The 25,796-nt window shown below is 43.1% G+C and overlaps 1 protein-coding gene across 1 annotated transcript in view; it reads left to right on the forward strand.

Moving 5' to 3' along the window:
- LOC124615910 (zinc finger protein 442-like) overlaps positions 1-23,977 on the forward strand; it is a 363,598-nt gene extending 339,621 nt beyond the window's left edge. Inside the window, exons 15-16 of the mRNA XM_047144088.1 lie at positions 18,713-18,867; positions 22,893-23,977. Coding sequence (XP_047000044.1) covers positions 18,713-18,867; positions 22,893-23,411 — 674 coding nt within the window. The 3' untranslated portion in view covers positions 23,412-23,977. The remainder of the gene's footprint in view (positions 1-18,712; positions 18,868-22,892) is intronic.
- The last annotated feature ends 1,819 nt before the right edge of the window (positions 23,978-25,796 follow it).

Consider the following 25,796-nt stretch of genomic DNA (forward strand, 5'->3'; position numbering starts at 1 on the left):
ACTCCGAATTTTTCTTTTGTTTCCCTTACTGCTCGCTCAATATACAGATTGAATAACATCTGGGAGAGGCTACAACCCTGTCTCACTTCCTTCCCAACCACTGCTTCCCTTTCATACCCCTCGACTCTTATAACTGCCATCTGCTTTCTGTACAAATTGTAAATAGCCTTTCACTCTCTACATTTTACCCCTGCCACCTTCAGAATTTGAAAGAGAATATTCCAATCAACATTTTCAAAAGCTTTCTGTAAGTCTACAAATGCTAGAAACGTAGGTTTGCCTTTCCTTAATCTTTCTTCTAAGATAAGTCGTAGGGTCAGTATTGCCTCACGTGTTCCAACATTTCTACGGAATCCAAACTGATCTACCCCGAGGTCGGGTTCTACCAGTTTTTCCATTTGTCTGTAAAGAATTTGCATTAGTATTTTGCGGCTGTGACTTATTAAACTGATAGTTCGGTAATTTTCACATCTGTTAACAACTGCTTTCTATGGGATTGGAATTATTATATTCTTCTTGACGTCTGAGGGTATTTCGCCTGTCTCATACATCTTGCTCACCAGATGGTAGAGTTTTGTCAGGGCTGGCTCTCCCAAGGCTGTCAGTAGTTCCAATGGAATGTTGTCTACTCCGGAGGCCTTGTTTCAACTTAGATCTGACAGTGCTCTGTCAAACTCTTCACGCTGTATCATATCTCCCATTTCATCTTCATCTACATCCTCTTACATTTCCATAATATTGTCCTCAAGAACATCACCCTTGTATAGACCTTCTATATATTCCTTCCACCTTTCTGCTTTCCCTTCTTTGCTTAGAACTGGGTTGCCATCTGAGCTCTTGATATTCATGCAAGTGGTTCTCCTTTCTCCAAAGGTCTCTTTAATTTTCCTGTAGGCAGTATCTATCCTACCGCTACATCCTTACATTTGTCCTCTAGCCATCCCTGCTTAGTCATTTTGCACTTCCTGTTGATATCATTTTTGAGACGTTTGTATTCCTTTTTGCCTGCTTCATTTACTGCATTTTTATATTTTCTCCTTTCATCAATTAAATTCAGTATCTCTTCTGTTACCCAAGGATTTCAATTAGCCCTTGTCTTTTTACCTACTTGAGCCTCTGTTTCCTTCACTATTTCATCCCTCAAAGCTACCCATTCTTCTTCTACTGTATTTCTTTCCCCCATTCCTGTCAATTGTTCCCTTATGCTCTCCCTGAAACTCTGTACAACCTTTGGTTCTTTCAGTTTATCCAGGTCCCATCTCCTTAAATTCCCACCTTTTTGCAGTTTCTTCAGTTTTAATCTACAGTTCATAACCAATAGATTGTGGTCAGAGTCCACATCTGCTCCTGGAAATGTTTTACAATTTAAAATCTGGTTCCTAAATCTCTGCCTTACCATTATATAATCTATCTGAAACCTATCAGAATCTCCAGGCTTTTTCCATGTATACAGCCTTCTTTCATGATTCTTAAACCAAGTGATTAAGTTATGCTCTGCGCAAAATTCTGCCAGGCAGCTTCCTCTTTCATTCCGTACCTCCATTCCATATTCACCTACTACATGTGTATAGACACACATAACAGAACACAGTATCAACTAGTTTTTGAGCTCTGGATGTTCTTATATAGCAGAAAGTCCATAAAATCACGCAGACATACAAACAAACACAACCATGAGCATGGTGACACTAAATATAAATGTAAATATTAAGTTATATATAAAAACAAAGATGAGGTGACTTACCGAACAAAAGTGCTGGCAGGTCGATAGACACACAAACAAACACAAACATACACACAAAATTCAAGCTTTCGCAACAAACTGTTGCCTCATCAGGAAAGAGGGAAGGAGAGGGGAAGACGAAAGGAAGTGGGTTTTAAGGGAGAGGGTAAGGAGTCATTCCAATCCCGGGAGCGGAAAGACTTACCTTAGGGGGAAAAAGGACAGGTATACACTCGCACACACGCACATATCCATCCACACATACAGACACAAGCAGACATATTTGGTCTTTAAATATGTCTGCTTGTGTCTGTATGTGTGGATGGATATGTGCGTGTGTGCGAGTGTATACCTGTCCTTTTTCCCCCTAAGGTAAGTCTTTCCGCTCCCGGGATTGGAATGACTCCTTACCCTCTCCCTTAAAACCCACTTCCTTTCGTCTTCCCCTCTCCTTCCCTCTTTCCTGATGAGGCAACAGTTTGTTGCGAAAGCTTGAATTTTGTGTGTATGTTTGTGTTTGTTTGTGTGTCTATCGACCTGCCAGCGCTTTTGTTCGGTAAGTCACCTCATCTTTGTTTTTATATATAATTTTTCCCACGTGGAATGTTTCCTTCCATTATATAAATATTAAGTTACCCATACAAAATAAACAGCAGCTCTTTAATATAACTGAAATGTAGAAGCTTTTTTCCCCAGAGTAGCAGCTTTGTTTCTAATCTACTTGGTTAAATTTTGCTGTCACAAGCAGGAATAGTACTAAACAGTGTAGTGGTCATTTGTTGTTAGTGCAGTGTATACACTTAAGTCTCTGTTGTCTGCTTGTCTTGAAAGTCATTGCAGAATAGAAAGTACACACATGAACTTACTTCCACCACAAGGAGAGAACCAATGGACACTTTCATCAGAAAAACTTTGTTAACTCTCCCAGTCAGTCTACATATATTGTGACAATCGCCTCTTGATAGTGTTGTTGAGCTACAAAGAACACGGGCTGGTATATTATGACAGGTAATTTTGAAACTACAAACTCAACATTCTTAGTGTTATACAGACAATGGAGTGAGTAAAGTAATTTATATCTGTACACTACTCCCTCAGCCAACATTTACAACTTCATATACTTTTACAGGAAGTCTTGAATTACATTCTGATCAGAAGTGCAGACTTCTACAAAACAATATGAATTGAAATTTGTGGCAGTTCATTTTGTGAGACTATAGTCTGTAGATGTAGTTAAGTTCTGTACTGGTCATGCTGTATTAAAGTGGACAGGTGAGAAACCTGTTGCTTCAGCTGTGAGTAGAGTAGCTTTCTGGATAATGGTTGCGATGAAGAGGGTGGGTGACTCCATGTTCACGCTCAGGGACGAGGGCCCTAGGAACTCTGGGCGCAGAGAATTCATCTTGTCCTCAGAAATGTTTGTCAAAATGCCTTGCAAACCCTGAACCTGTTATTGAACAATAGCAGCTGTGGGTACTCCGAGACTATTTTGCAAACCCAGAATCGAGGTGTATTGGTACCTGCGAAGTGTTGCACTCAGTTTACTGTTGTTGTTGTCTTCAGTCCTGAGACTGGTTTGATGCAGCTCTCCATGCTACTCTTTCCTGTGCAAACTTCTTCATCTCCCAGTCCCTACTGCAGCCTACATCCTTCTGAATCTGCTTAGTGTATTCATCTCTTGGTCTCCCTCTACGATTTTTACCCTCCACGCTGCCCTCCAATACTAAATTGGTGATCCCTCGATGCCTCAGAACATGTCCTACCAACCAATCCCTTCTTCTAATCAAGTTGTGCCACAAGCTCCTCTTCTCCCCAATTCTATTCAATACCTCATCATTAGTTATGTGATCTACCCATCTAATCTTCAGCATTCTTCTGTAGCACCACATTTCGAATGCTTCTATTCTCTTCTTGTCGACGTTATTTATCGTCCACGTTTCACTTCCATACATGGCTACACTCCATACAAATACTTTCAGAAATGACTTCCTGACACTTAAATCTATACTCAATGTTAACAAATTTATCTTCTTGAGAAACGCTTTCCTTGCCTTTGCCAGTCTACATTTTATATCCTCTCTACTTCGACTATCATCAGTTATTTTGCTACCCAAATAGCAAAACTCCTTCACTACTTTAAGTGTCTCATTTCCTAGTCTAATTCCCTCAGCATCACCCAACTTAATTCAACTAATTTCCATTATCCTCGTTTTGCTTTTGTTGATGTTAATCTTATAACCTCCTTTCAAGACACTGTCCATTCCATTCAACTGCTCTTCCAAGTCCTTTGCTGTCTCTGACAGAATTACAATGTCATCGACAAACCTCAAAGTTTTTGTTTCTTCTCCATGGACTTTCATACCTACTCCGAATTTTTCTTTTGTTTCCTTTATTGCTTGCTCAATATACAGATTGAATAACATCTGGGAGAGGCTACAACCCTGTCTCACTTCCTTCCCAACCACTGCTTCCCTTTCATACCCCTCGACTCTTATAACTGCCATCTGCTTTCTGTACAAATTGTAAATAGCCTTTCACTCTCTACATTTTACCCCTGCCACCTTCAGAATTTGAAAGAGAATATTCCAATCAACATTTTCAAAAGCTTTCTGTAAGTCTACAAATGCTAGAAACGTAGGTTTGCCTTTCCTTAATCTTTCTTCTAAGATAAGTCGTAGGGTCAGTATTGCCTCACGTGTTCCAACATTTCTACGGAATCCAAACTGATCTACCCCAAGGTCGGCTTCTGTCAGTTTTTCCATTCGTCGGTAAATAATTTGCGTTAGTATTTTGTAGCTGTGACTTATTAAACTGATAGTTCGGTAATTTTCACATCTGTTAACAACTGCTTTCTATGTGATTGGAATTATTATATTCTTCTTGAAGTCTGAGGGTATTTCACCTGTCTCATACATCTTGCTCACCAGATGGTAGAGTTTTGTCAGGGCTGGCTCTCCCAAGGCTGTCAGTAGTTCCAATGGAATGTTGTCTACTCCGGAGGCCTTGTTTCAACTTAGATCTGACAGTGCTCTGTCAAACTCTTCACGCTGTATCATATCTCCCATTTCATCTTCATCTACATCCTCTTACATTCCATAATATTGTCCTCAAGTACATCACCCTTGTATAGACCCTCTATATACTCCTTCCACCTTTCTGCTTTCCCTTCTTTGCTTAGAACTGGGTTGCCATCTGAGCTCTTGATATTCATGCAAGTGGTTCTCCTTTCTCCAAAGGTCTCTTTAATTTTCCTGTAGGCAGTATCTATCCTACCGCTACATCCTTACATTTGTCCTCTAGCCATCCCTGCTTAGTCATTTTGCACTTCCTGTTGATATCATTTTTGAGACGTTTGTATTCCTTTTTGCCTGCTTCATTTACTGCATTTTTATATTTTCTCCTTTCATCAATTAAATTCAGTATCTCTTCTGTTACCCAAGGATTTCAATTAGCCCTTGTCTTTTTACCTACTTGAGCCTCTGTTTCCTTCACTATTTCATCCCTCAAAGCTACCCATTCTTCTTCTACTGTATTTCTTTCCCCCATTCCTGTCAATTGTTCCCTTATGCTCTCCCTGAAACTCTGTACAACCTTTGGTTCTTTCAGTTTATCCAGGTCCCATCTCCTTAAATTCCCACCTTTTTGCAGTTTCTTCAGTTTTAATCTACCGTTCATAACCAATAAATTGTGGTCAGAGTCCACATCTGCCCCTGGAAATGTCTTACAATTTAAAACCTGGTTCCTAAATCTCTGCCTTACCATTATATAATCTATCTGATACCTTCTAGTATTTCCAGGATTCTTCCATGTGTACAACCTTCTTTTATGATTCTTAAACCAAGTGTTAGGTATGATTAAGTTACGCTCTGCACAAAATTCTACCAGGCGGCTTCCTCTTTCATTTCTTTGCCCCAATCCATGTTCACCTACTATGTTTCCTTCTCTCCCTTTTCCTACTCTTGGATTCCAGTCACCCATGGCTATTAAATTTTTGGTCTCCCTTCACTACCTGAATAATTTCTTTTATCTCATCATACATTTCATCAATTTCTTCGTCACCTGCTGAGCTAGTTGGCATATAAACTTGGTACTACTGTAGTAGGCGTGGGCTTCATGTCTATCTTGGCCACAATAATGTGTTCACCATGCTGTTTGTGGTAGCTTACCCCCACTCCTATTTTTTCATTCATTATTAAACCTACTCCTGCATTACCCCTATTTGATTTTGTATTTATAACCCTGTATTCACCTGACCAAAAGTCTTGTTCCTCCTGCCACCGAACTTCACTAAGTCCCACTATATCTAACTTTAACCTATCCATTTCCCTTTTTAAATTTTCTAACCTACCTGCCCAATTAAGGGATCTGACATTCCAAGCTCCGATCCGTAGAACGCCAGTTTTCTTTCTCCTGATAACGACATCCTCTTGAGTAGTCCCCACCCGGAGATCTGAATGGGGGACTATTTTACCTCCGGAATATTTTACCCAAGAGGGTGCCATCATCATTTTATCATACAGTAAAGCTTCATGCCCTCGGGAAAAATTACGGCTGTAGTTTCCCCTTGCTTTCATCCGTTCGCAGTACCAGAACAGCAAGGCCATTTTGGTTAGTGTTACAAGGCCAGATCAGTCAATTATCCAGACTGTTGCAACTACTGAAAAGGCTGCTGCCCCTCTTCAGGAACCACACGTTTGTCTGGCCTCTCAACAGATACCTCTCCGTTGTGGTTGCACCTACGGTACGGCTATCTGTATCGTTGAGGCACGCAAGCCTCCCCACCACCGGCAAGTTCCGTGGTTCATAGATGTAATAGCTGTAATTTCCAGGCCACAGTTATGCCAGGAAATTCATCTGGGAGAAGCAAGAGGCAGTGGGGTAACAGGGAACTGAGTTACCAATCGGAGTTTTTCGCCGTGGTTGTTTATGATACAGCTAATCAAAAGAGAACAGAGGCCAAGAAATGTGCATCGGCGTATGCAAATGAAAAGCGTAGTGCAAGCAGTGGGTGTTGGTTCAGAGTTTGGGTGGTAGTGGAATTGTGAAGTGGTATCAGTGGTATGAAGAGTTGGAAGCAACCCGGAGAAAGAGCAGTCCGCAAAGACTGGTGGAGAAAAGAGAGGCACAGTGCTCACCATCAAAGGCAAAGTGCCATAATAAACTTTCTGTAGCTTCATTTATGGGTGGGACCAGGTAATTCTGATCAGTTGAAGACTGGAAGACATGAAGTTTGTGGGCTTTACTGGCTGTCGGGAAGGACTGGAAGTGTCTGATGATGTATCAGATGCTAGATTAAACCTTAGTTGTGGTATATAAAGAAGGAGCATTTATGAGGCAATAAAGTAGAATCTTGCTTGTCACAGTGTAAAAGGATAGAAATGTTCATTAAATACACTTTTATTGTGTATTGCCATATTCTGTTAACGGTTACTCACTCTACTGGACGGTGTTGTACCTCCTATGTGTCATCAATTCCTTTCCAGAGTCAGCGAAAATCTTTGTGTTATAATGTGTAGTGTCTTTATTTCTTCATTGGTTTCCCTATGGTTTGGCAATCATTATGAAAATGCCCTACATCCTTGTGTCTGTCATGTGGACCAACAATTTTCTTCATAAATAGCTCTGAAGGAGAAATGAGTTACTCTGTCCATTACTGAGCCTAAGGGTGACTCAAAGAGGAGTGGGATTCTCAGCTATAAAAACTTTCGACCATCTACCCAGTGATGCAAAGAATTTAATGGATAATGAAATTTAACTTGCAACACATCATAAAATCATCTCTACTTCATAAATCCTTTCACTCTATAGAAGAATGTCTGAATGTACAGGATTAGAATGGTGAGGGATAGTCCTGCAAGACCATGTAAATCATACCCAAACCTAATGCAATGCCTCCTCTCCATCCATAAAATTCTCCTGCTCTGCAATCCCTAATCCCCCAGGGAGCCCACAACTCTGTTGTGGTTATGTGTGTTGCATGCATGGGTCCCTGAGCTATTGCAACATTTTGCTTTTCTGGGCTGCTTTACCTTCCCCTTCTTTCTCCTTCCCTGTCCTTATTTCTTTCCCTTGCTCTTTTTTTCCCTCTCCTGGTGTTCTTATTTTTGTCAACCCAGACTTCGCTTTGTCTTGTGGCTTTGTGGGTTTGCTTGTCCTCCTCTTTTGTGGCTTTTCTGCTCCTCCTCAGTGGTTTGACCTCCACCTCTAAATCTGAAATCTGTAGTGTTAGCCAGATAGGGAAGAACTCCCTCCCTAGCATCTTTGGCATGGGTTCCTCCCCACCTTTCTGCCCTCTCTCTCTCATTTCCCCCTTCCCCCTGTCTTTTCCTCATTCCCCTCTCTCCCCGCCATTGCCTTTTCACCTCCTTGCTAGGTCACCAGCTCGTTAGCCAGTCCGTGTGGTGGGGCTGTTATCTACCCACCTGGCTTAGCCCCCCTGACACCACGGGGATCACTCTGCTTGGTACCTGCACTGTGAACGCCTTCTGTAAGTTTAGGAGTGGTTGCCCATCTTTTCAGGGCATTGGAACTCCCAGCAACAACTTGTCTTGCCAGGCAGCCATTGCTGTGGCTGATCTTCCTAGAAATAGTTCTGTCTCAGCTCTTATTTCTGCCTTCTCATACCCTCCTCAGCTATCCCCTGGGAGGAGGACCAGGCCCACTGACTTGAGGCGAAACCCTTTTTGCACTTCGTGGTGTGCACCATGACTGATGGGGAAACTTTTGCTTCCTCCAACCCCCTTTCTTTGTGGAACACATTGAGGACAAGTTCGGTGAAGTTGAGTTGTTAAGCAGGATGAGATCTGGCTCCCTCCGTATCAAGACAACTTCTGCTAGTCAGTCAGCCTCCCTCTATGCCTGCGACCGTTTAGGAGACATCTCGGTGAATATTTTCCTCACAAGTCGCTCAATATGACGCAGGGTGTAATTTTCCATAGGGATCTTCTACAGTCTGATGATTAACTTATGGCTAATGTAGAACGACATGATGTTAATTTTGTCCGGTGTGTCCAAAGAGGCCCTAAGGACCATCGTATAGACATTGGCACTTTCATCCTGAACTTAGAGGGGTACCCTGCCTCAGAAGTTCAAGGTAATGGTATATAGATGCAACATCAAATTACACATTCCAAGTCCCATGGATTGCTTCTGTTGGCTCAAGTTCAGCCACATGTCCTCGTGATGTGATGCCACTCCCATCTGTGGTGACTGTGGGCACCCTCTTCATGTGGGGAATCCTTGCACCTCAGGTGTAAACTGCACTCGTCTCCATTCTCCCCACTCACTCGATTGTCCGGTGTATATGAAGTAAAACAGAATTCAAGAAATAAAGATCCCTGACCATCTCAGCTACTTTGAGACCCAGAAGAAGTTTGACAGACTTCACCCTGTGCATCTCTCCTCCTCTACATACATACTCCGCAATCCACCATACGGTGCGTGGCGAAGGGTACCTCGTACCACAACTAGCATCTTCTCTCCCTGTTCCACTCCCAAACAGAACAAGGGAAAAATGACTGCCTATATGCTTCTGTACAAGCCCTAATCTCTCTTATCTTACCTTTGTGGTCTTTCCGCGAAATGTAAGTTGGCGGCAGTAAAATTGTACTGCAGTCAGCCTCAAATGCTGCTTCTCTAAATTTCCTCAGTAGCGATTCACGAAAAGAACACCTCCTTTCCTCTAGAGACTCCCAACCGAGCTCCTGAAGCATTTCTGTAACACTCACGTGATGATAAAACCTACCAGTAACAAATCTAGCAGCCCGCCTCTGAATGTCCTCCCTCAATCCGACCTGATAGGGATCCCAAACGCTCGAGCAGTACTCAAGAATAGGTCATATTAGTGCTTTATAAGTGGTCTCCTTTACAGATGAACCACATCTTCCCAAAATTCTACCAATGAACCGAAGATGACTATCCGCTTTCCCCACAACTGCCATTACATGCTTGTCCCACTTCATATCGCTCTGCAATGTTACGCCCAAATATTTAATCAACGTGACTGTGTCAAGCGCTACACTAATAATGGAGTATTCAAACATTACAAGATTCCGTTTCCTATTCATCTGCATTAATTTACATTTATCTATATTTAGAGTTAGCTGCCATTCTTTACACCAATCACAAATCCTGTCCAAGTCATCTTGTATCCTACCTTTGCCTCAGTTACGTCTTCCCCTCTTTCCCCCTCCTGCTTAGCCCCATCCTGACCCACTTCCCTTTCCTCCCCTGCCCCCAGCAGCTCCCACTCTTCCCCTCAAGGAACTGCTCCTCCTCCTCGCCCAGATATCCTCTTCTCTGGCTCCTGCTACAGATGGGGCTCCCTGCTCCCTGCATTCTCAAGATGGGGGAGCCTGCAACCTTGGGTTGGATGAGGGACCCACGCTCCGAGTGCCCCAAAGACACTGGCTCTCTGTCTGATCCGGACATTGCTGCCACCTATTCCCTTAAAGATAACGCCTCCCCCCTCCTTCCGAGGGAGAAGAAGAAGCAGTGCAAGTCAATTGACAAGGGTTCCCCAGCTTTCCGAGTGGCTTCAACCCTTACTCCTCATCCCAAATCAGCCCCAGTTTTTATGGATGTAACCCCATCCTCGTTATTGACACCCACTGACGCAGTGACATGACCTTTCCTCGGCTTCTATATGTCTACCCTTGACTCTGCCCACATGATAATCCAGTGGAATTGCAATGAATATTTCTGCCATCTTCCAGAAATTCAACAACCCCTTTCCTCTTTTTCTGTATTCTGTCTTGTTCTTCAAGAAAAGCGCATCTGTGATGACCACTCTCCAACATTTTGTGGTTATTGGGTGTTCTGTCAGAACTGTGCCAGCTCTAGGATAACATCTGGAGTGGTGTGCACTTCGGTTCACACTGATGTCATTAGTGATTGGATCCCCCTTCATACCAACCTGGAATCAATAGCAGTATGAGTGCAATCACATTTTGCAGTGTCTACCTCCCTCCTTGTAGGCCACTTCTTTTTGTTGACCTGCCTGCCATAATACAGCAGTTCCCACCACTGTACCTCCTACTCGGGGACTTCATTGCACATCACCCCCTGTGGGGGAGTGCCACTTCGCCGGGTAGGGGTCTTCTAATTCAGCAACTTTCTACAGACTTTGATTTGTTCTCCTCAGTGACTGTTCCCTTAGTCACTTCAATGCTTCTCATGGCACCATTTCTGCTGTCGATCCCACAGTCTCCTCCCCTGCTCTCATATCTTCCCTGCATTGGTCACCCTATGATGGTCTTTGCAAGTGTAACCACTTTCTGTCGACAGGTCCCCACGTTGGGCATTCCGCAGAGCCAGTTGGCCTTTATATACATCTGCTGTGCACTTTGACACCTCTCTCTCGAATTGCACTGATGCAGTGATTTAAGATGTCTCAGCCATTCTTCTTCACACAACTGGTACTGCTATCCCCCTATCTGCAGGTCCCCTTGTCATTGATCGGTACCGTGATGGACCAAGGGTGTAGCAGTCGCTATTCAGAACCACTGACAGATGCTGCAACAATTTGAACGACACCCTCCAGAGGCCAACCTTGTCGCTTTTAAGTGTCTCCACGCTAAGTCTCACTACTTTATTAAGCAGAGTAAAAAGGAATGCTGGGAGTGCTATGTTTCCTCTCAGGTGATGCATGTATCTTCCTTGCAAGTTTGGGCCTAGTTCCGTAGCCTTCTGGGACCCCAGTGACAGTCAACTGTCCAGGGTCTGATCCTACCGTGTACTACTAATGCATTTGTACTTGCAGAACACCTCACAACACACTTTGTGACAGCATTGGTGTCCTTTTCCTATGCTGATTCCTTTCTGTGGCAGAAATGCAGACTTGAACAAACAGCCCTCTGTTCCAACCTCCACCCAACCGAATCCTGTAATGAACCCTTCACTGAATGGGAATTCTTGCAAGCTCTTTCCTCTTCATATTACTCAGCCCCACCCCCGAATTCCACCCACAATCAGATGATCCAACACTTGGACATTACCCAGAAGCAACATGTCATCAGGATCTTCAAATCCATTTGGATCACAGGTGTCTTCCCCTCACAGTGGTGAGGCAGCAAGGTTACCCTGTCATTAAACCAAGGCAGAACCCAATGTCTCTCAACACCTACCATCCAATTAACCTGACAAACATACTTTGTAAACTGCTTGAGAGAATGGTTAGCTTCCATTTATGTTGGGTGCTTGAATCTTGGGGCTTTTTGTCCCCATATCAGTGTGTTGTCAGGGAAGATGCTCTTCAACAGACCTTTTACTCAGATGGGAAACAGCAATCTGACAGGTTTTTACTACTGCTGGCATCTTGTTGCAGTCTTCTTTGACCTATATAAGGCATACGACATGGCTTTGTGCCATTACATTTTAGTTACCCTCCATTCCTGGGGCTTTCGCAACCCCCTTACAATTTTTATCTAGGAGTTTTTATCCCACCACCCCCTTCCGGGTTCACGTTGGCACTTTGCTGAGCACCCCTCGTGCGCAGGAGAATGGTATCCCACACAGTTCTGTGTTAAGTGTCACGCTCTTCCTCATCACCATCAATGGGCTTGTGACATCTGTTGGGCATAGGTTACTCCGGCATTGTATATCGACGATTTTTGCATCTGGTGCAGCTCCCACTCGGTAGCATCTGCTGAATGCCAACTCCAAGACACCATGTGATGGGCCTCTGCATGGGCTCTCCCCCATGCTTCCAGTTTTCTCCCTCTAAAACATGGGTTATACATTTTTGCTGTTGACCTACAGTACACCACAATCCAGAAAGTTATTCAGGCAACCAGCTCATAGATGTTGTAGCACAGTCCTGTTTCTTGGGCCTTATTTTTGATAAAAAGCTGGTGTGGCTGTCCCATATTCACCACTTGAAGACTACCTGCGTGCCGAAGCATAATGCTCCCTGCCTCCTGGTCCACACATCTTGGGGTGCAGACAGTGTTGCTCTTCTTCACTATCATCGTGCTCTGCTTTTGTCCAGACTAGATTATGCTTGTCAGGTTTATGGCTCAACAGCTCATTCCACTATGAAAGTACTTGACCCTGTTCATCATTATGATTGCATCTGGCTATCAGTGCCTTTTGCACTAGTCCTGTCGACAGTCTCCTCGCAGAAGTGGGGATTCCCCCTCTACAAATACAATGGAGCCAGTTCCTGGTTTCTCATGCAATCACCATTTGACAATTCTTTGACCATCCCATGTACCCCGTCCTCCTTGCTACTGAGGGATGTTTCCCTTCTGCTGGTTGGAATGCGTCTCACTTCCCTTCATCGGGATCTGCATCTCGCCTCTTGGATGGTATGTTGCCCACGAATTAGGACCGACCTATTCCGGGGTCCTAAGGTCTCTGTCACCTCTATGATATCCCAGCACCTTGTGCGTTCCATCCTTGAAGAGTTCCAGGATGCTACATCTTCTACACTAATGGTTCTAAAACAATAGATAAAGCAGGATACGCTTTTTCATCTCCTACTGGCATATAACACTATTTACTGCTGACATCATGTAGTGTGTTAGCAACTGAGCTGCTAGCTGTTAACAAGGCCCTCCATTTTATTTCTCAGGCTTCCCTCCACAGTGTTTTAACATGTACCAACTTGCAAGCTATAGACCGACTTTACTCTCATCGCACTTTGGTCTCTGCTATCCATGACCTTCTCTTGGCCATACCACCTGCTCCATTGTCTTCCTCTGGGTCCAAGTCATGTGGGCATCTGAGGGAATGAACTGGCTGACCGTTTGGCTAGAGAGGTAGATACTTACCTCCATTCCCTTTCATGATCCGACATATAGATATGCAGATACACAACAAATCTCTCTTTGCCGAAGAGTGGAATGACATCTGGTGCACTACTGCTCTCAGTATAAACTCCGCACAATCAAGACTACTGCAGTTTGGCGTACTTCCTTCCGCTCCACATGGAACGAGCCCACTGTCTTATGCCGTCTACACACCGGTCATACCAGGCTCACCCATTGTTTTCTCTTGCATGACCAGCCAGCCTCACAATGTGGTTGTGGAGCCAGGCATACAGTATCCTATATGCTCTTCATGCTAAGTACAGCCTACCAGATTCCTTGTCTTTAATATTAGCAGGTGATTCACAGATGGTTGAACTGGTCTTCAGTTTCCTTCTTGAAAGGGGTTTTCATTTTCAGTTATAAAGTTTTCTTTGCTCATGGAGCAGGGGCAGGGTGGTTGTGGTTGAGCCTCTCTTCATGTCTTCTCAGTCTGGGACCCATGACCACTCCCGTGTACATAGACCACACTTTTCTCCCTCTGTTTTTCCAGTTTTTAGATTTGGCTTACTCTTTTATGCCTTCGATGTGTTAACTTCTTAGCTTTATAGTTTGACCTCTCTGACTGGATCCACCCACTTTTAGTGGACCCTCTACTTTACACAAGTAACTATGAATTTTGGGACTGATGACTTCGCCATTTAGTGCTGTAACTCCCCTCAATCAATCAGTCCCAAATTCCTTCATCCCATCTGTCACAGTGAAACTCTTGTCCTCCAGTAACTAGAGCAGCATACATAATGCTGTCTCAAAAAAACCCTCGATTCTGTTTATCTGCTCCTGCCTTGGAAGGCCTTCGGCTGTGTTGTGTTGCAGTCCCGCCTGCTGAGCGTACAGTGACTCCAAGCAGCGAGCAGCGCCGACGGAAGTCCTTATCAGCACTCATTAAAAGCCGGAAGTGACATTTGATTTAAAAAAATGATAACAGCGCTAAATCCCATAAGAATAACACAGACCGGAAGTGAATTTTTCTGCAACACGGGTCAAGTAAATATAAGGCACGCTGAAAATTTCTAAGTCCAAATCAAGGTCACGCGCAGTGAGACGCGTACAGCGCCAGAGACTAAGTGCGAATCAAGGTCACGCGCTTTAACACACGTAGACCAACAAATAACGTATTATACAAATGCAGAGCCTCCAAAAACTCTCCACATCCTCTCACAGCTGATAAATCCTGCCTCGTAGACCTACTACATTCACCACACCGTCAGAAACTCCTTCCCACTGGCGTACAGAATTCAGAACCTAAACAGGACCGAAACACAGTCATGAAACTTTCCTCCAAAAGCCTTAGTCCCACAGAAGTAACTGTCCTTTCCAAAGGCCTTACCTTTTGCCTCACTCCCAGATTCAATCTTGCTGGGCTCCTTAAAAACCCTCTCTTCTTCTCCTCCCTGTCCCAACAGTGGAAACACATTTTTGACACCAACCCTACCAAAATCAATACTGTGCCGAGCTTGTCTCATCTCACTCGTCTATCAAATTGTGATTCACCCCCACTGCCCACAGATCACCCCTGTTAACATTCCAGAATTTCTTAACCTTGTGCGTTGCTAAATTTCTCAACATGGGCACCAACTTTACATCTGCAGAAAGAACTGTAATGCAACACCTAAGAGCTGGTCCCAACCATGCGAGCCTACCTGCTGTGCTGAAAAAGGCTAACTGAGGTTATGAACTGCAGGCATTACCTGCTGTAGGACTCTGGCAGTTGTCAGATACGTCTACCTACAAACACTCTCAAGTGACCTCATTTCAGAAATCCAGCAGGATCTCCAGTCCCACCTCAGATCCTTAGGTCAATCCCAGAACCGCCCCCCCCCCCCCCCCCCCCGCCTCGCTCTCCTCCCTCCCTCCCTCCCTCCCCCACCCCCTCACCCCTCACAGCAGTCCTACCTTCTACATGCTCCCACCCAACTGAGATGCCCCATTGTGGCTGCTTACTGTGTCCCCACAGAGTGAGTCTCTTTTCTCATGGAGCAACACTTCATCCTATTATGCAAAAAGTGCGCTGCTCATCACTGTTGGTGCCACTACCCTCTACACTGACACCCCCCAATGCTCAAGGTCTTGCCACTATTGTACACTTTCTTTTCCAGTGTCTGACTGACTTCCAACCTGCAACCTCCTTTCTGGTAACCAGGACACTATCCTCAGCCACAGTTACTTCTCCTCTGAAGGCATTACCTACAAACAGATAGGTGCTATGTCTAGGTGCTATGTCAATGGGCATGTGCATGGCACCATCGTATGCCAACCTGATCATGGGCCATCTATAGGAATCCTTCCTAATGAACCCGAATTTTGAACCTGTCACCTGGTTCAGATTCATTGATGACATCTTCTTGATCTGGACCGATTGTGTGGGCACAGTATGTACATCCCACAAGAACTTCAACACCTTCTCCCAATATACTTCACCTGGTCTCCACCAACCCAGCAAGATACCTTTCTCAATGTTGGCCTCCACCTCGAGGATGGCTACATCAGTACCTGCAACTTTATCAGACGTACCAGCCACTGTAAATACTGCCATTTTTGTCACACACACCCACACACACGCACACACACACACACACACACACACACACACACACATCCAGCTTGAAGGAGCTCTCCTCTCATGACTCAGTACCACCCAGGATTAGAATAACTGAATCACATTCTCTGCCCGGCCCTCAAGAACCTCTTGCTGTGTGGTGAAATGAGGAATATCCTTGCCATCACTACACCACCCTTGCTCCATACCTCTTGCTTCAAGACCCATATTCCTGCAATACACCTGTCCTTCACATACTTCCATCATCACCTACTCCAGTCCAGTCACAAGCATCTCATATCTCATCAGAGACAGGGCTACCTATGAGAGCACCCAATGTGATCTACTGACTAAGCTGTAACAACTGTGCTACTCTCTACATGAGCATGATAGTTAACAAGCTGTCAGTCTGAATGAATGGCCACTGACAGACTGTGGCCAAGAAACAGCACGAACACCAGGTGCGGAACGTACTGCCCAACAGTCACTGCAGTGACTGTTTCACAGTCTCCACCATTTACATACTTCCTGCCAATATCAGCTTTTCTGAAATGCACAGATGGGAACTCTCCCTGCAGTATTCAGGGATCCCATAATTAAAGTTTCAGTTAAAAAAAAAAAAAAAAACCTGTAGAAAGAGAGCCACTGCTCAGAATGATGTCAAATTTAAATAGCATATTACTGATTTTTTGGGGAGGGGGTATGAAAATGTTACTAATAGATGGTGTATCTTAACATAAATGACGTCAGCTACAAATGACATATTAGTGGTTTGAGTTGCACAATGCACCATCCATACTGTTCAGTGCGCATGACTACACAAGTTAGGCAGTCAACAGTCGTGGCACTGTTGGTTAGGTAAGCCCATCCACCACAGCAAAAATGTACCACGTCAGATGGTAAAAATTGGTTTTTAATTCTCTGAGGCCAAAAACTTCATAAAAAGTAAAATGAAATTGGTTTCTCATTGTCATGGTAGTGGTGCAAGAAATTTTCAGTATGCTCTGTGCTGTTTTCTCCCACAAGATGAAATCGAGAAAAAAACATGTTCCACAACAGATTGGAATGTCTCAGGGTCATGTTCGAAGTGTGTTGCACAGTGCTTGCCTTCAGTTCAGCTACTTTCATAACTGAAGCAGCGAACACAACATATTTCTAATAACCCCACAGCCAGATGTCAGACGGATTAAGATCAGGTGATCCGGATGCCCAGACTGTTGTGAACTGAGGGCTGATAATTCTAGCATTTCTGAAATGCCTCTGCAGTATCTGCTTCACTGTCTGTGCAATGTACAGAGGAGCATCATTTTGCATAAAAACGATCCTATCCACACTCTTGAAGGGCACACCCTTGTAGGGTTGGAATTATGTTGGAGCGCAGAAGACTATAGTAGCATTTACCAGTGATGGTGCACGTAACAGAACCCTCAGGACTCATCTCCTCCAGGAGATAAATCATATAAATGCTTAGCACATTGCCATACATTCTGCTGAGAAGATGTAGTGAAGTTGTAAAACTGACACACTGCATATAGTACTGAGCAGTTGCTATTATGATCCACAGAGCGTGCAAATAATTAACAAACTAAGGAGATCTACACTTTTCTGTCCAGTGCAAGTCTCATCGTTGCTCCATGAAACCTACACCCAATTCAACTTGCTTACAGTAATTGTGCTCAAGTCTCCCATTTAAAATTTTTGCCCTACACATATACATCCATTATCGAATCAACCAATCCTTGATGACTCAGAAAGTGTCTTGTCAACCTATCTCTTCTTTTAATCAAGTTGTACTACAGATTTCTTTTCACATTGATCCAATTCATTATCTCTTTATTAATTATCTAACCATCTAATCTTCAGCGTTATTAGTTAACCATCTACTCTTCAGCATTATTTGTAGTAACAAATTTCAAAAGCTTCTTTTCTCATACTGCCTGCCCTGTTTATTGTCCATACATTGCTGTACTCCAGACAAGTGCTTTCAGAAAGACTTTCTAATTCTTCAGTTTGCATTCTGTACCAGCGATGGCTTTTCTTTTTCTTGGTATTTACAGTCTGCATTTTATATCCTCTTTACTTCTGCCATCATCAGTTATTTCCTACCCATATGGCAAAACTTGTCAATTACTTTCAGTGTCTCATTTACCACTAATTCTGCCAGCATCCTCTTGGCATATTTTCCAAGTCCTTAACCAACTGTGACAGAATTACAGTATCACCAGCAAATGTCACTATTTTTATTTCTTTTCTGTGAACTTCAGTTCACTTTCCAAGTTTTCTTTGTGAATAAATGCAATGGAAGAGACAGTTCTAAGAAAGAGGTGGTGATTTATATTGCAATGATTGCTTCAGTTTTTGAATTTCAGTTCTTCTCAAGATGCAAACATCCGAATTTATTGTTATTCACACATTCTATAATGCCAAAATGTGTGTGTTCACATTTCCTCCTATGAAGAAGAACAAAGGTTTTAAAGACTAAGTAGCAATTATTAATTTTACATGTCTTTCCCCATTTCATCACTTGTAAATGTGAGGGCGTAATGTTCTATGTCTTTGAATTCTGTTACCCTTAAATTTATTGTTTATATTATTGTCTGTTATGCAGAATCATGAATTATAAAGTTTTATTCCAATTTACAGATAAATTGAAGCGGCATATATTGACACACACTGCTGCAAAACCAATCCGTTGTAAAAATTGTAGCAAAACCTTCTTGAGACCATCTCAGCTTAAAGAACATGAAAAGCTACATTGTCATAAAGACCGAAAACGGAAGTGTGTTGATTGTGGAATTGTAAGTATTTAATCCTCCTCTTTTTTTACATGTCTCACTGTACTATTTTTTGAATAATTTATCCTTTAAGATTTTTGAGAGAGAATGTTTTTGGACTGCGACATATTATTTCATGTTGTTTGAAAATCATGGTGGTAATGGAGGCCAACAGCAGAGAAATAATTCTTGTCAAATTGTATCATTTGGTAGCTTCAGTGCAGTTACATCAATGAATAATTTCGATCTTTTGGATTGAAAGGTACTTACCTCTATAGTTAAAGTAAAAAAGTATGTTTGTGTTTTTCTGTTGCCTCTATTGGGAAATGTGCATCATAAAAGTAAGTACTACCTGTTCTGACCACAGTAACACACAGTGATGGGCACAACAGTTTATTACTTCTAGAATCAACTGGTTACATAAAGGCAGTTGCCATAAAGTGGCTACAATACTGGTTCGATAACACTGGTCATAAGGTCAACATATAACTGTGAGTGAGTGAGGCTGGCTGGGCCCAACTCAATAAGCTTTTGGCCAGCCAGTAGAGTGCACGGAGGAGAGGCTGCACACACATCCATGTGCAGCAGCCCTTGGTGGTTCTAGCATCTGGCAACTTCTGTGGCGCGCCTTACATCTGCGCACCCCTATCACGGGTATGGAATTGATGCAGGTCATTGCGCCCCCTCCCCTTGGGGCGAAGCACTGCTGATCCCCAGGCAAGGTGTGGACAGCCACAATGTGAAGACAGCATGGATGTCTAGACGGTGTCCACATCCACAGAGGCCTCAGAAGTGAGAGTGTAGAGCAACTCTCAGTTACAGGAGATCTTAGAATATAGGCGGAAGTGGCCAACAAGAGGAGTGCCCCAACAATGAGATGATATTACCAGTAATGTACAATCTTAGCCAGGATCCCTGGTGAGATCCGATGGAAGTGTGGAAGGTAGAGTAGGCTCTGTTACAGGTTGAGGCCCCACTGGAGACTTACAACTGGCAGGGGAAATGTCCACCAGCTGGAGGGCCACTGGAACTTCTGCCAGAGGATGTAAAGTCATAGTTTGGCTCAGCAGGCAGAGGCACTGACACAAGCAGAAACATCGCCAGGTAGGCCACACCTTCAATCAGGCACCAATGAACGTAATGGTGTGGCCAGGACAGGGGAGTGGGTACCCAACCAGACTCAAAGCTGATTTTGATGACACCAGACCTTCCACTTTCCAGTCCACAAGACGTAGATGCAGCATCCATTCTGATTCACAATGGCAATTGGCAAACAGGTGGGGACCGAGCAAATGACGTAGCCAGATTGCCATTCCTTGGCAGAAAACTCGATATGGCAGAACATGATGGTGGGGTGGATCCCAGACTGAGGAGGTTGTGCAGCATCTACGGCTTACACTGGTGGAGAAGCTTGGCGGGATTAAGGAAACCAATTGGAGTCATCCAGAAGGCAGCCAGAAAAACTGTTATACCTGCTCGGCTGAGTCTTAAAGGTACACACAAAGTGCTCAGCTTCCATATTAGATTGGGGGGCGGGGGGGGGGGGGGGGTGAAAGGGAGGGGAACGATTATACGAATGCATGACCACACACTGACCAGACACTCCATGGGTTGGGCATCCTGCTGCGAGATGATGTGTCCCAGATACTCGAGATGGTTGGAAAAATTTGGGCTTCTACGGATTGAAATACAGACCCAAGGCCCAGAGTTTTTGAAAAATGACCATGAGATTGTGCAGGTACATCTGGAAATGACAGTGTCATCCAGGTAGCTGAAACATTGTGGAATAGTGGTAGTATTGAAAAACTGCAGTTGATTTGCCAGCCCAAACATCAATTGTCGACTCCTCATCCATGAGTAACTGATATGCTTAGGAAAGATCAAATTTAGAGAAGAACTGACACCTGCTAAGTGTGTGAACAGTTCGTCCAGACGTGGCAGTGGGGATGTATTGACAGGCTGTGAATTCGCGGTAACCTTAAAATTGCCGCAGAGTCAGAGCTACCAGAGGATCTCTTCACAATGATAAGGAGTGTGGGTCATCCACTAGAGGAAATGGCAAGCAGAACCCCAAGAGAGGTGAGCTGCTCCAGCTCCACATTGAGTTGGGGGGTGTAAAGCTATAGCAACCTGCCTAGCATAAAAAATCTAGGAAAGCTGACTGCTTCAAGGTTGTATTGGCTCTAAAGTCTGTGGCACACCCTAGGCCTTCCACAAAGATACTCTGAAATTCTGAGCACAGAGATTCCAACGATTGACAGGCGACTTTGGCCAGCACCAACTGTATGGAATCTGTGACTGAGAAGAATTATAACTGAAAAGACTTGTTGAGCTAACATCATGGATGACAATAAAGCTAACAGCTGAAGTCACTGATTTATAGGTAACTTTGGCTGTGAACTGACCAAGCAAGGGGCTTTGCTGTTTACCATATCCCCGGAGACAGCTGTTTACCGGCAACAGTGGCAGTGAGCCAAGGTGTGAATGTGTTTCGGTATTAAGCAGGGAAACTGTTACCTCGGTATCTACCCCTAGGCATAGCTATAATGAGGAAACCAAAACCTCAATAAAAGATTTGTTGGAATCCTCATGGGGAACTGGCTCTGATGAAGACACTTCCTGGATATCCATATTCATGGCCCATGATACTGCATTGTGTGAAGTTGAGTGGAAGGCTGCTGCAGTTTGGCCTTTTTTTTCCACACTTCCAACAGACAGACTAATATTTGTGACACCGATCTGTCATATTGTCCATAACAAGATGCAACAAGGGCAACAGGGAGCAGCAGCTGGAACACTGTTCACATGCTGTGTGGAAGCCGCCAGAGTAGTTGGCTTGCATCACTCTGATGTCGCCCTCCCCAGATGTGTTCAGGTCACCCTGCTGTACCACCACGACATTGCACTGGGCTTCCAGCTGCTGGCCAGTGGCATTCGAGCCTCATACAACTGGGCCATCGCCAAAACATTTTCGAGGGAGGGATTCTATAATTGGAGGATCTGTTGTCAGACTTCCTCATCCGGGTCAGAGTGGATGTTAACATCGTGAACCATGACATCCACATGTGACTCTTTTGACTTGGCTGTGACAAAACACGTTTTGCGACTAAGGCTGTGGAGGGCACCGGTCCAGGCACGATAAGACTGACGGGGCTGCTTCTTGCATTGGTAGAATTCGAACGTAGCAGCCACGATGTGCATGCAGTGCGAATAGTGGGAAGATAACAACAAACATAAGTTGTCAAACGACAACAGTGAAGGTTCCTGCAATGGGGCCAAGAGCTGCAATAACTGATACAAGGTAGAAGAAACACATGACAAAAACAATACATGAGATACCTCCACATCCGTAAAAGGGAAAATGTGGAAATGTTGCTGTAGACCGTGTTCATATGCTTCCCAGTCTTCTGCTGCCTCATTAAATGGCAGAAACAGAAAGGGAAAGTGAGCTGGAGACAAATGTTGAGAGAGTGATGCCGGCACAGACTGTTGCATGACTGTAAGAAGTTCCATCTGTTGTTGCACCAATGCTTGAAGGAGAGCCTCCATGTCACGACAACGTGCGGAAAGCAACCGCACAACAAAAAACAGTGAAAACGTGACCCTACTCATCACCTTTGTGTTCTGACCAAAAGAATACACAAACAGTGAAGGGAACAACACTATATTACTTTCAGAAACAACTTGTTACAAGAAGCCACTTGCCAAAGAGTGGCTACAATAGTAGTCTGACAACACTACTCAGAATGTCAACACGTAACTGAGAGGAAAGCTGGCTGGGGCTGACCCTGTAAGCCATCGGCTGGCCGTTAGAGTGCAGGGAGGAGAGGCTGAGCACGCATCCGTAAGTGGCGGCCTCTGATGGTTCTAGCATCTGCTGACTTTGGCGGCTCACCTTAGAACTGGATGCCCAGATCACAGGTGTGGAATTGATGTGCGTAAATACCCAGTTCCTCTTTCTCTTTCAGTCTAACAAATTTCTGAATGAAATGTTCCTTTTTTATGCAGTCAGCACTAAAATTACTCAGTTTCCACTAATATTGTTACAGGTTGTCAGGAGCAAGATACTGCAGCCTTCACAAGCATCCACCAGTGCGTACCCTGAAGATTCAGCAAAAAGTTCTGCAATTAATACAACTGATAACAGTAATCAAAATAATGATGATGAAATTAAAAAACAAAAAGTGGCCGTGTCAAAACCAAAAGGAGCAAGGAAAAATTCCAAAATGAGGGCTTCATTTGAAGTCCCAAACATTCATCATCAGTGTAATACCATTTCAAGGAACGTCAATAATATGTGTAAAGATAGTGTGTCCACAATTGAAATTATTGTAGTTCCTGTCTCTGTAAGTGGAGCTGACACTGTTGGAAACACGTCTGAGGAGAAACATGTGTGTATAATATATCCATCAGAAGAAACAAACTCTGTTCCTTCAGAGTCAAACAATTTAGATAACTTAAGAAATTCTGAGTGTGAAAATATATGTCCAACAAGAAGAAAAGACTGTGTGGAAAACATTCCAGCACTAAAGATCACTAAGAGTTCCCAGAACTCGACAGATAAGTAGGCTGTTACTTGTTTCCAGGTGTGGATTTTGGTCATAGGTGAAGTAACTACACATCAGACATCCTGAATCTGTTGGGAAAACTCAAATGTTTCTTCACTGTCACAAGGCATTATGAACAAGACCTTTTTTATCTGTTACTGGTAGTTAAAGTGATGGCCGCATCTTATTCTGCGCACTGACAGATAAGAAAGATAAATTCCGTACATGTTTATAGAAATTATTCTCAGAATACTTTTTTATCTCTAGAGTAGAGGCATCTCTTGGTGTGTTGGTGCAGCCATATGAACTACAAATGAAATTATTGACTATGTTAGAATTGCCAACTTAAGAGAGACTGTGGGAAGTCCAGTTTTTTGTAATGAATGTCTCAGTTTTGTGTGTTGTTCACAAGTGTATGGTGTATTTATAATTATTGCCTTTCAAAAGGTGTTTAATTGTGACACAGCTGTAAAAGCTTCATTCTGATCCTGTGATAATTTGTACAAGCTTTTATATACACATATGCATATATTAACATACTTTATGTATATTTTGTTACTGAATAATAACAATAAAATTTAATGTAACATTTTGTAATGTAATATCAACGTAGATAAACATATGTGACACATTCCCAAAGACTGTTATATTACAAAGCTAATTTATTTGTAAATGAAAATTAAAAATTTTAACTGTCCAACTATTGAACATCTCTGAAATGCTTTCTGCAACATTCTTCTTGTTTCTTTGGTTGCACTTTTTCTTTCCTTTCATTTCTTGTCTTTAAGATTATTTATATTATTTTATAATGGCACTCCAACTACTTAAACATTTGTATACAAATACAGTGGAGCTTCGATTTTACATTTTTCACGATTCTGAACCATAAATTCATAGCCCTTGTGTAAAACCCATATGATCAATGCTAAAAATTCCCCGATTTTACATTTCTTCCTAGTAAGGTTTACCTTAACTCTAAGTTCTTACTGAATGTCTCGCCTGACTTCATCCCGTTTCCTTCCTATTGACATTTGGTGTTCCAGAGTGAGTTACAAGTGGCACAAAAGACAGATGGTTCACACCACGCATGATAGGAATATTTTAGGCCATTGTGGAGAGGGGAGATGTGTGAGAGGAAATGCTGACGTAATCCACGAGCGGTGTTGCCAACACAATGTGCAATATTTAGCTTCACAATTATGATACAACTACAGCTAGGTTGCAGCAGTAGTGGAAAAACAAGACAGTTGACATGAAGTGCTCGGGACCAAGCCGATATGTGACAAAGGGGCCCAGCAACCACCTTTTCTTGTGCCACTTATAACTTAGTCTCGTCTTTTTGCATGTATTTCTGATGTACTGTATTCAGCAACAATATCAATGGTCAACCTTTTACATTCAAACACTTAGTCATGAAGAATATGCTCAGTCATAATTGAGGAAACATTGCCCATTTCCGGCTAGTGAACTCTTATTGGCTGGTGACTTGTTAGGTAACCCAATAGCCAGCCCAGCCACCATGCCACACTGACGCACATAAAATGAGCTCGCCTAATGGATGTTTGGAGAGGGGGAGTATCCCCTCAGTGACAGGAGTGCATGCAGGGGTGAAAGCATTTTGTGAAGTGCTGAAAATATACTTTTCGTGCAGATGACGTGCTATGAAAGAGGTGTCACACGGAAATAGACGAAGGGTTTTGCAGTAGCACATTTTAAAGACTTTCCTGTTCAAATCTGACATGATACGGTTGCAACAACTACATACACTACTCATGTATGTACTTTGCACTGCACACACCACATGCTGTGGATCATAAAGAATGGCACCAGTGATAGAGGGCAAATTTACATTTTATACAGTGTACAGAAATTCACTGAGCCAACTTCTAAGAAGCTTGTAGTGTGAAGTGGGGTAGTAAACTCTTTTTTTTCATATCTGCTTCTCTCATCAAGCCTAAAATAACACTTTAACTGTGCTAAGCATATGAAGTGCGGCTCGTAAGAAAAGCATTAAACAATACCAGTAATGGTGATAAAGTTTTTTGTTAAGCAGATGTCTGCATGTATGCTTATGGTTTAACCACTTAGCTGCTGTGGTGTTTTTGGTTTAATTCAACATATTCATCAATTTTTCATTTTTTTCTGGGTGAGCGCAAAGGATGATATGTCAAAACATATAATTTGTGGTCATAGCACATTGGAAAACAGTTTCATTACCTTGTACCCAGATACCAATTTCGCATTTGTGATTTTCTAAGAACTGATGAAACTCATTACCACAAATTAATGTATAAACATTGTATTGTACATTTAATTTCATTCACAGACACGTTTTATACAACGTATTGGAGAAGACTGCAATTTTTAATTGTCTATGCCAATTACAAGTGTTTTTGCTCATATTTT

Source organism: Schistocerca americana, chromosome 5 (assembly GCF_021461395.2).
Source record: "Schistocerca americana isolate TAMUIC-IGC-003095 chromosome 5, iqSchAmer2.1, whole genome shotgun sequence".
Taxonomy (NCBI): Eukaryota; Metazoa; Arthropoda; class Insecta; order Orthoptera; family Acrididae; genus Schistocerca; species Schistocerca americana.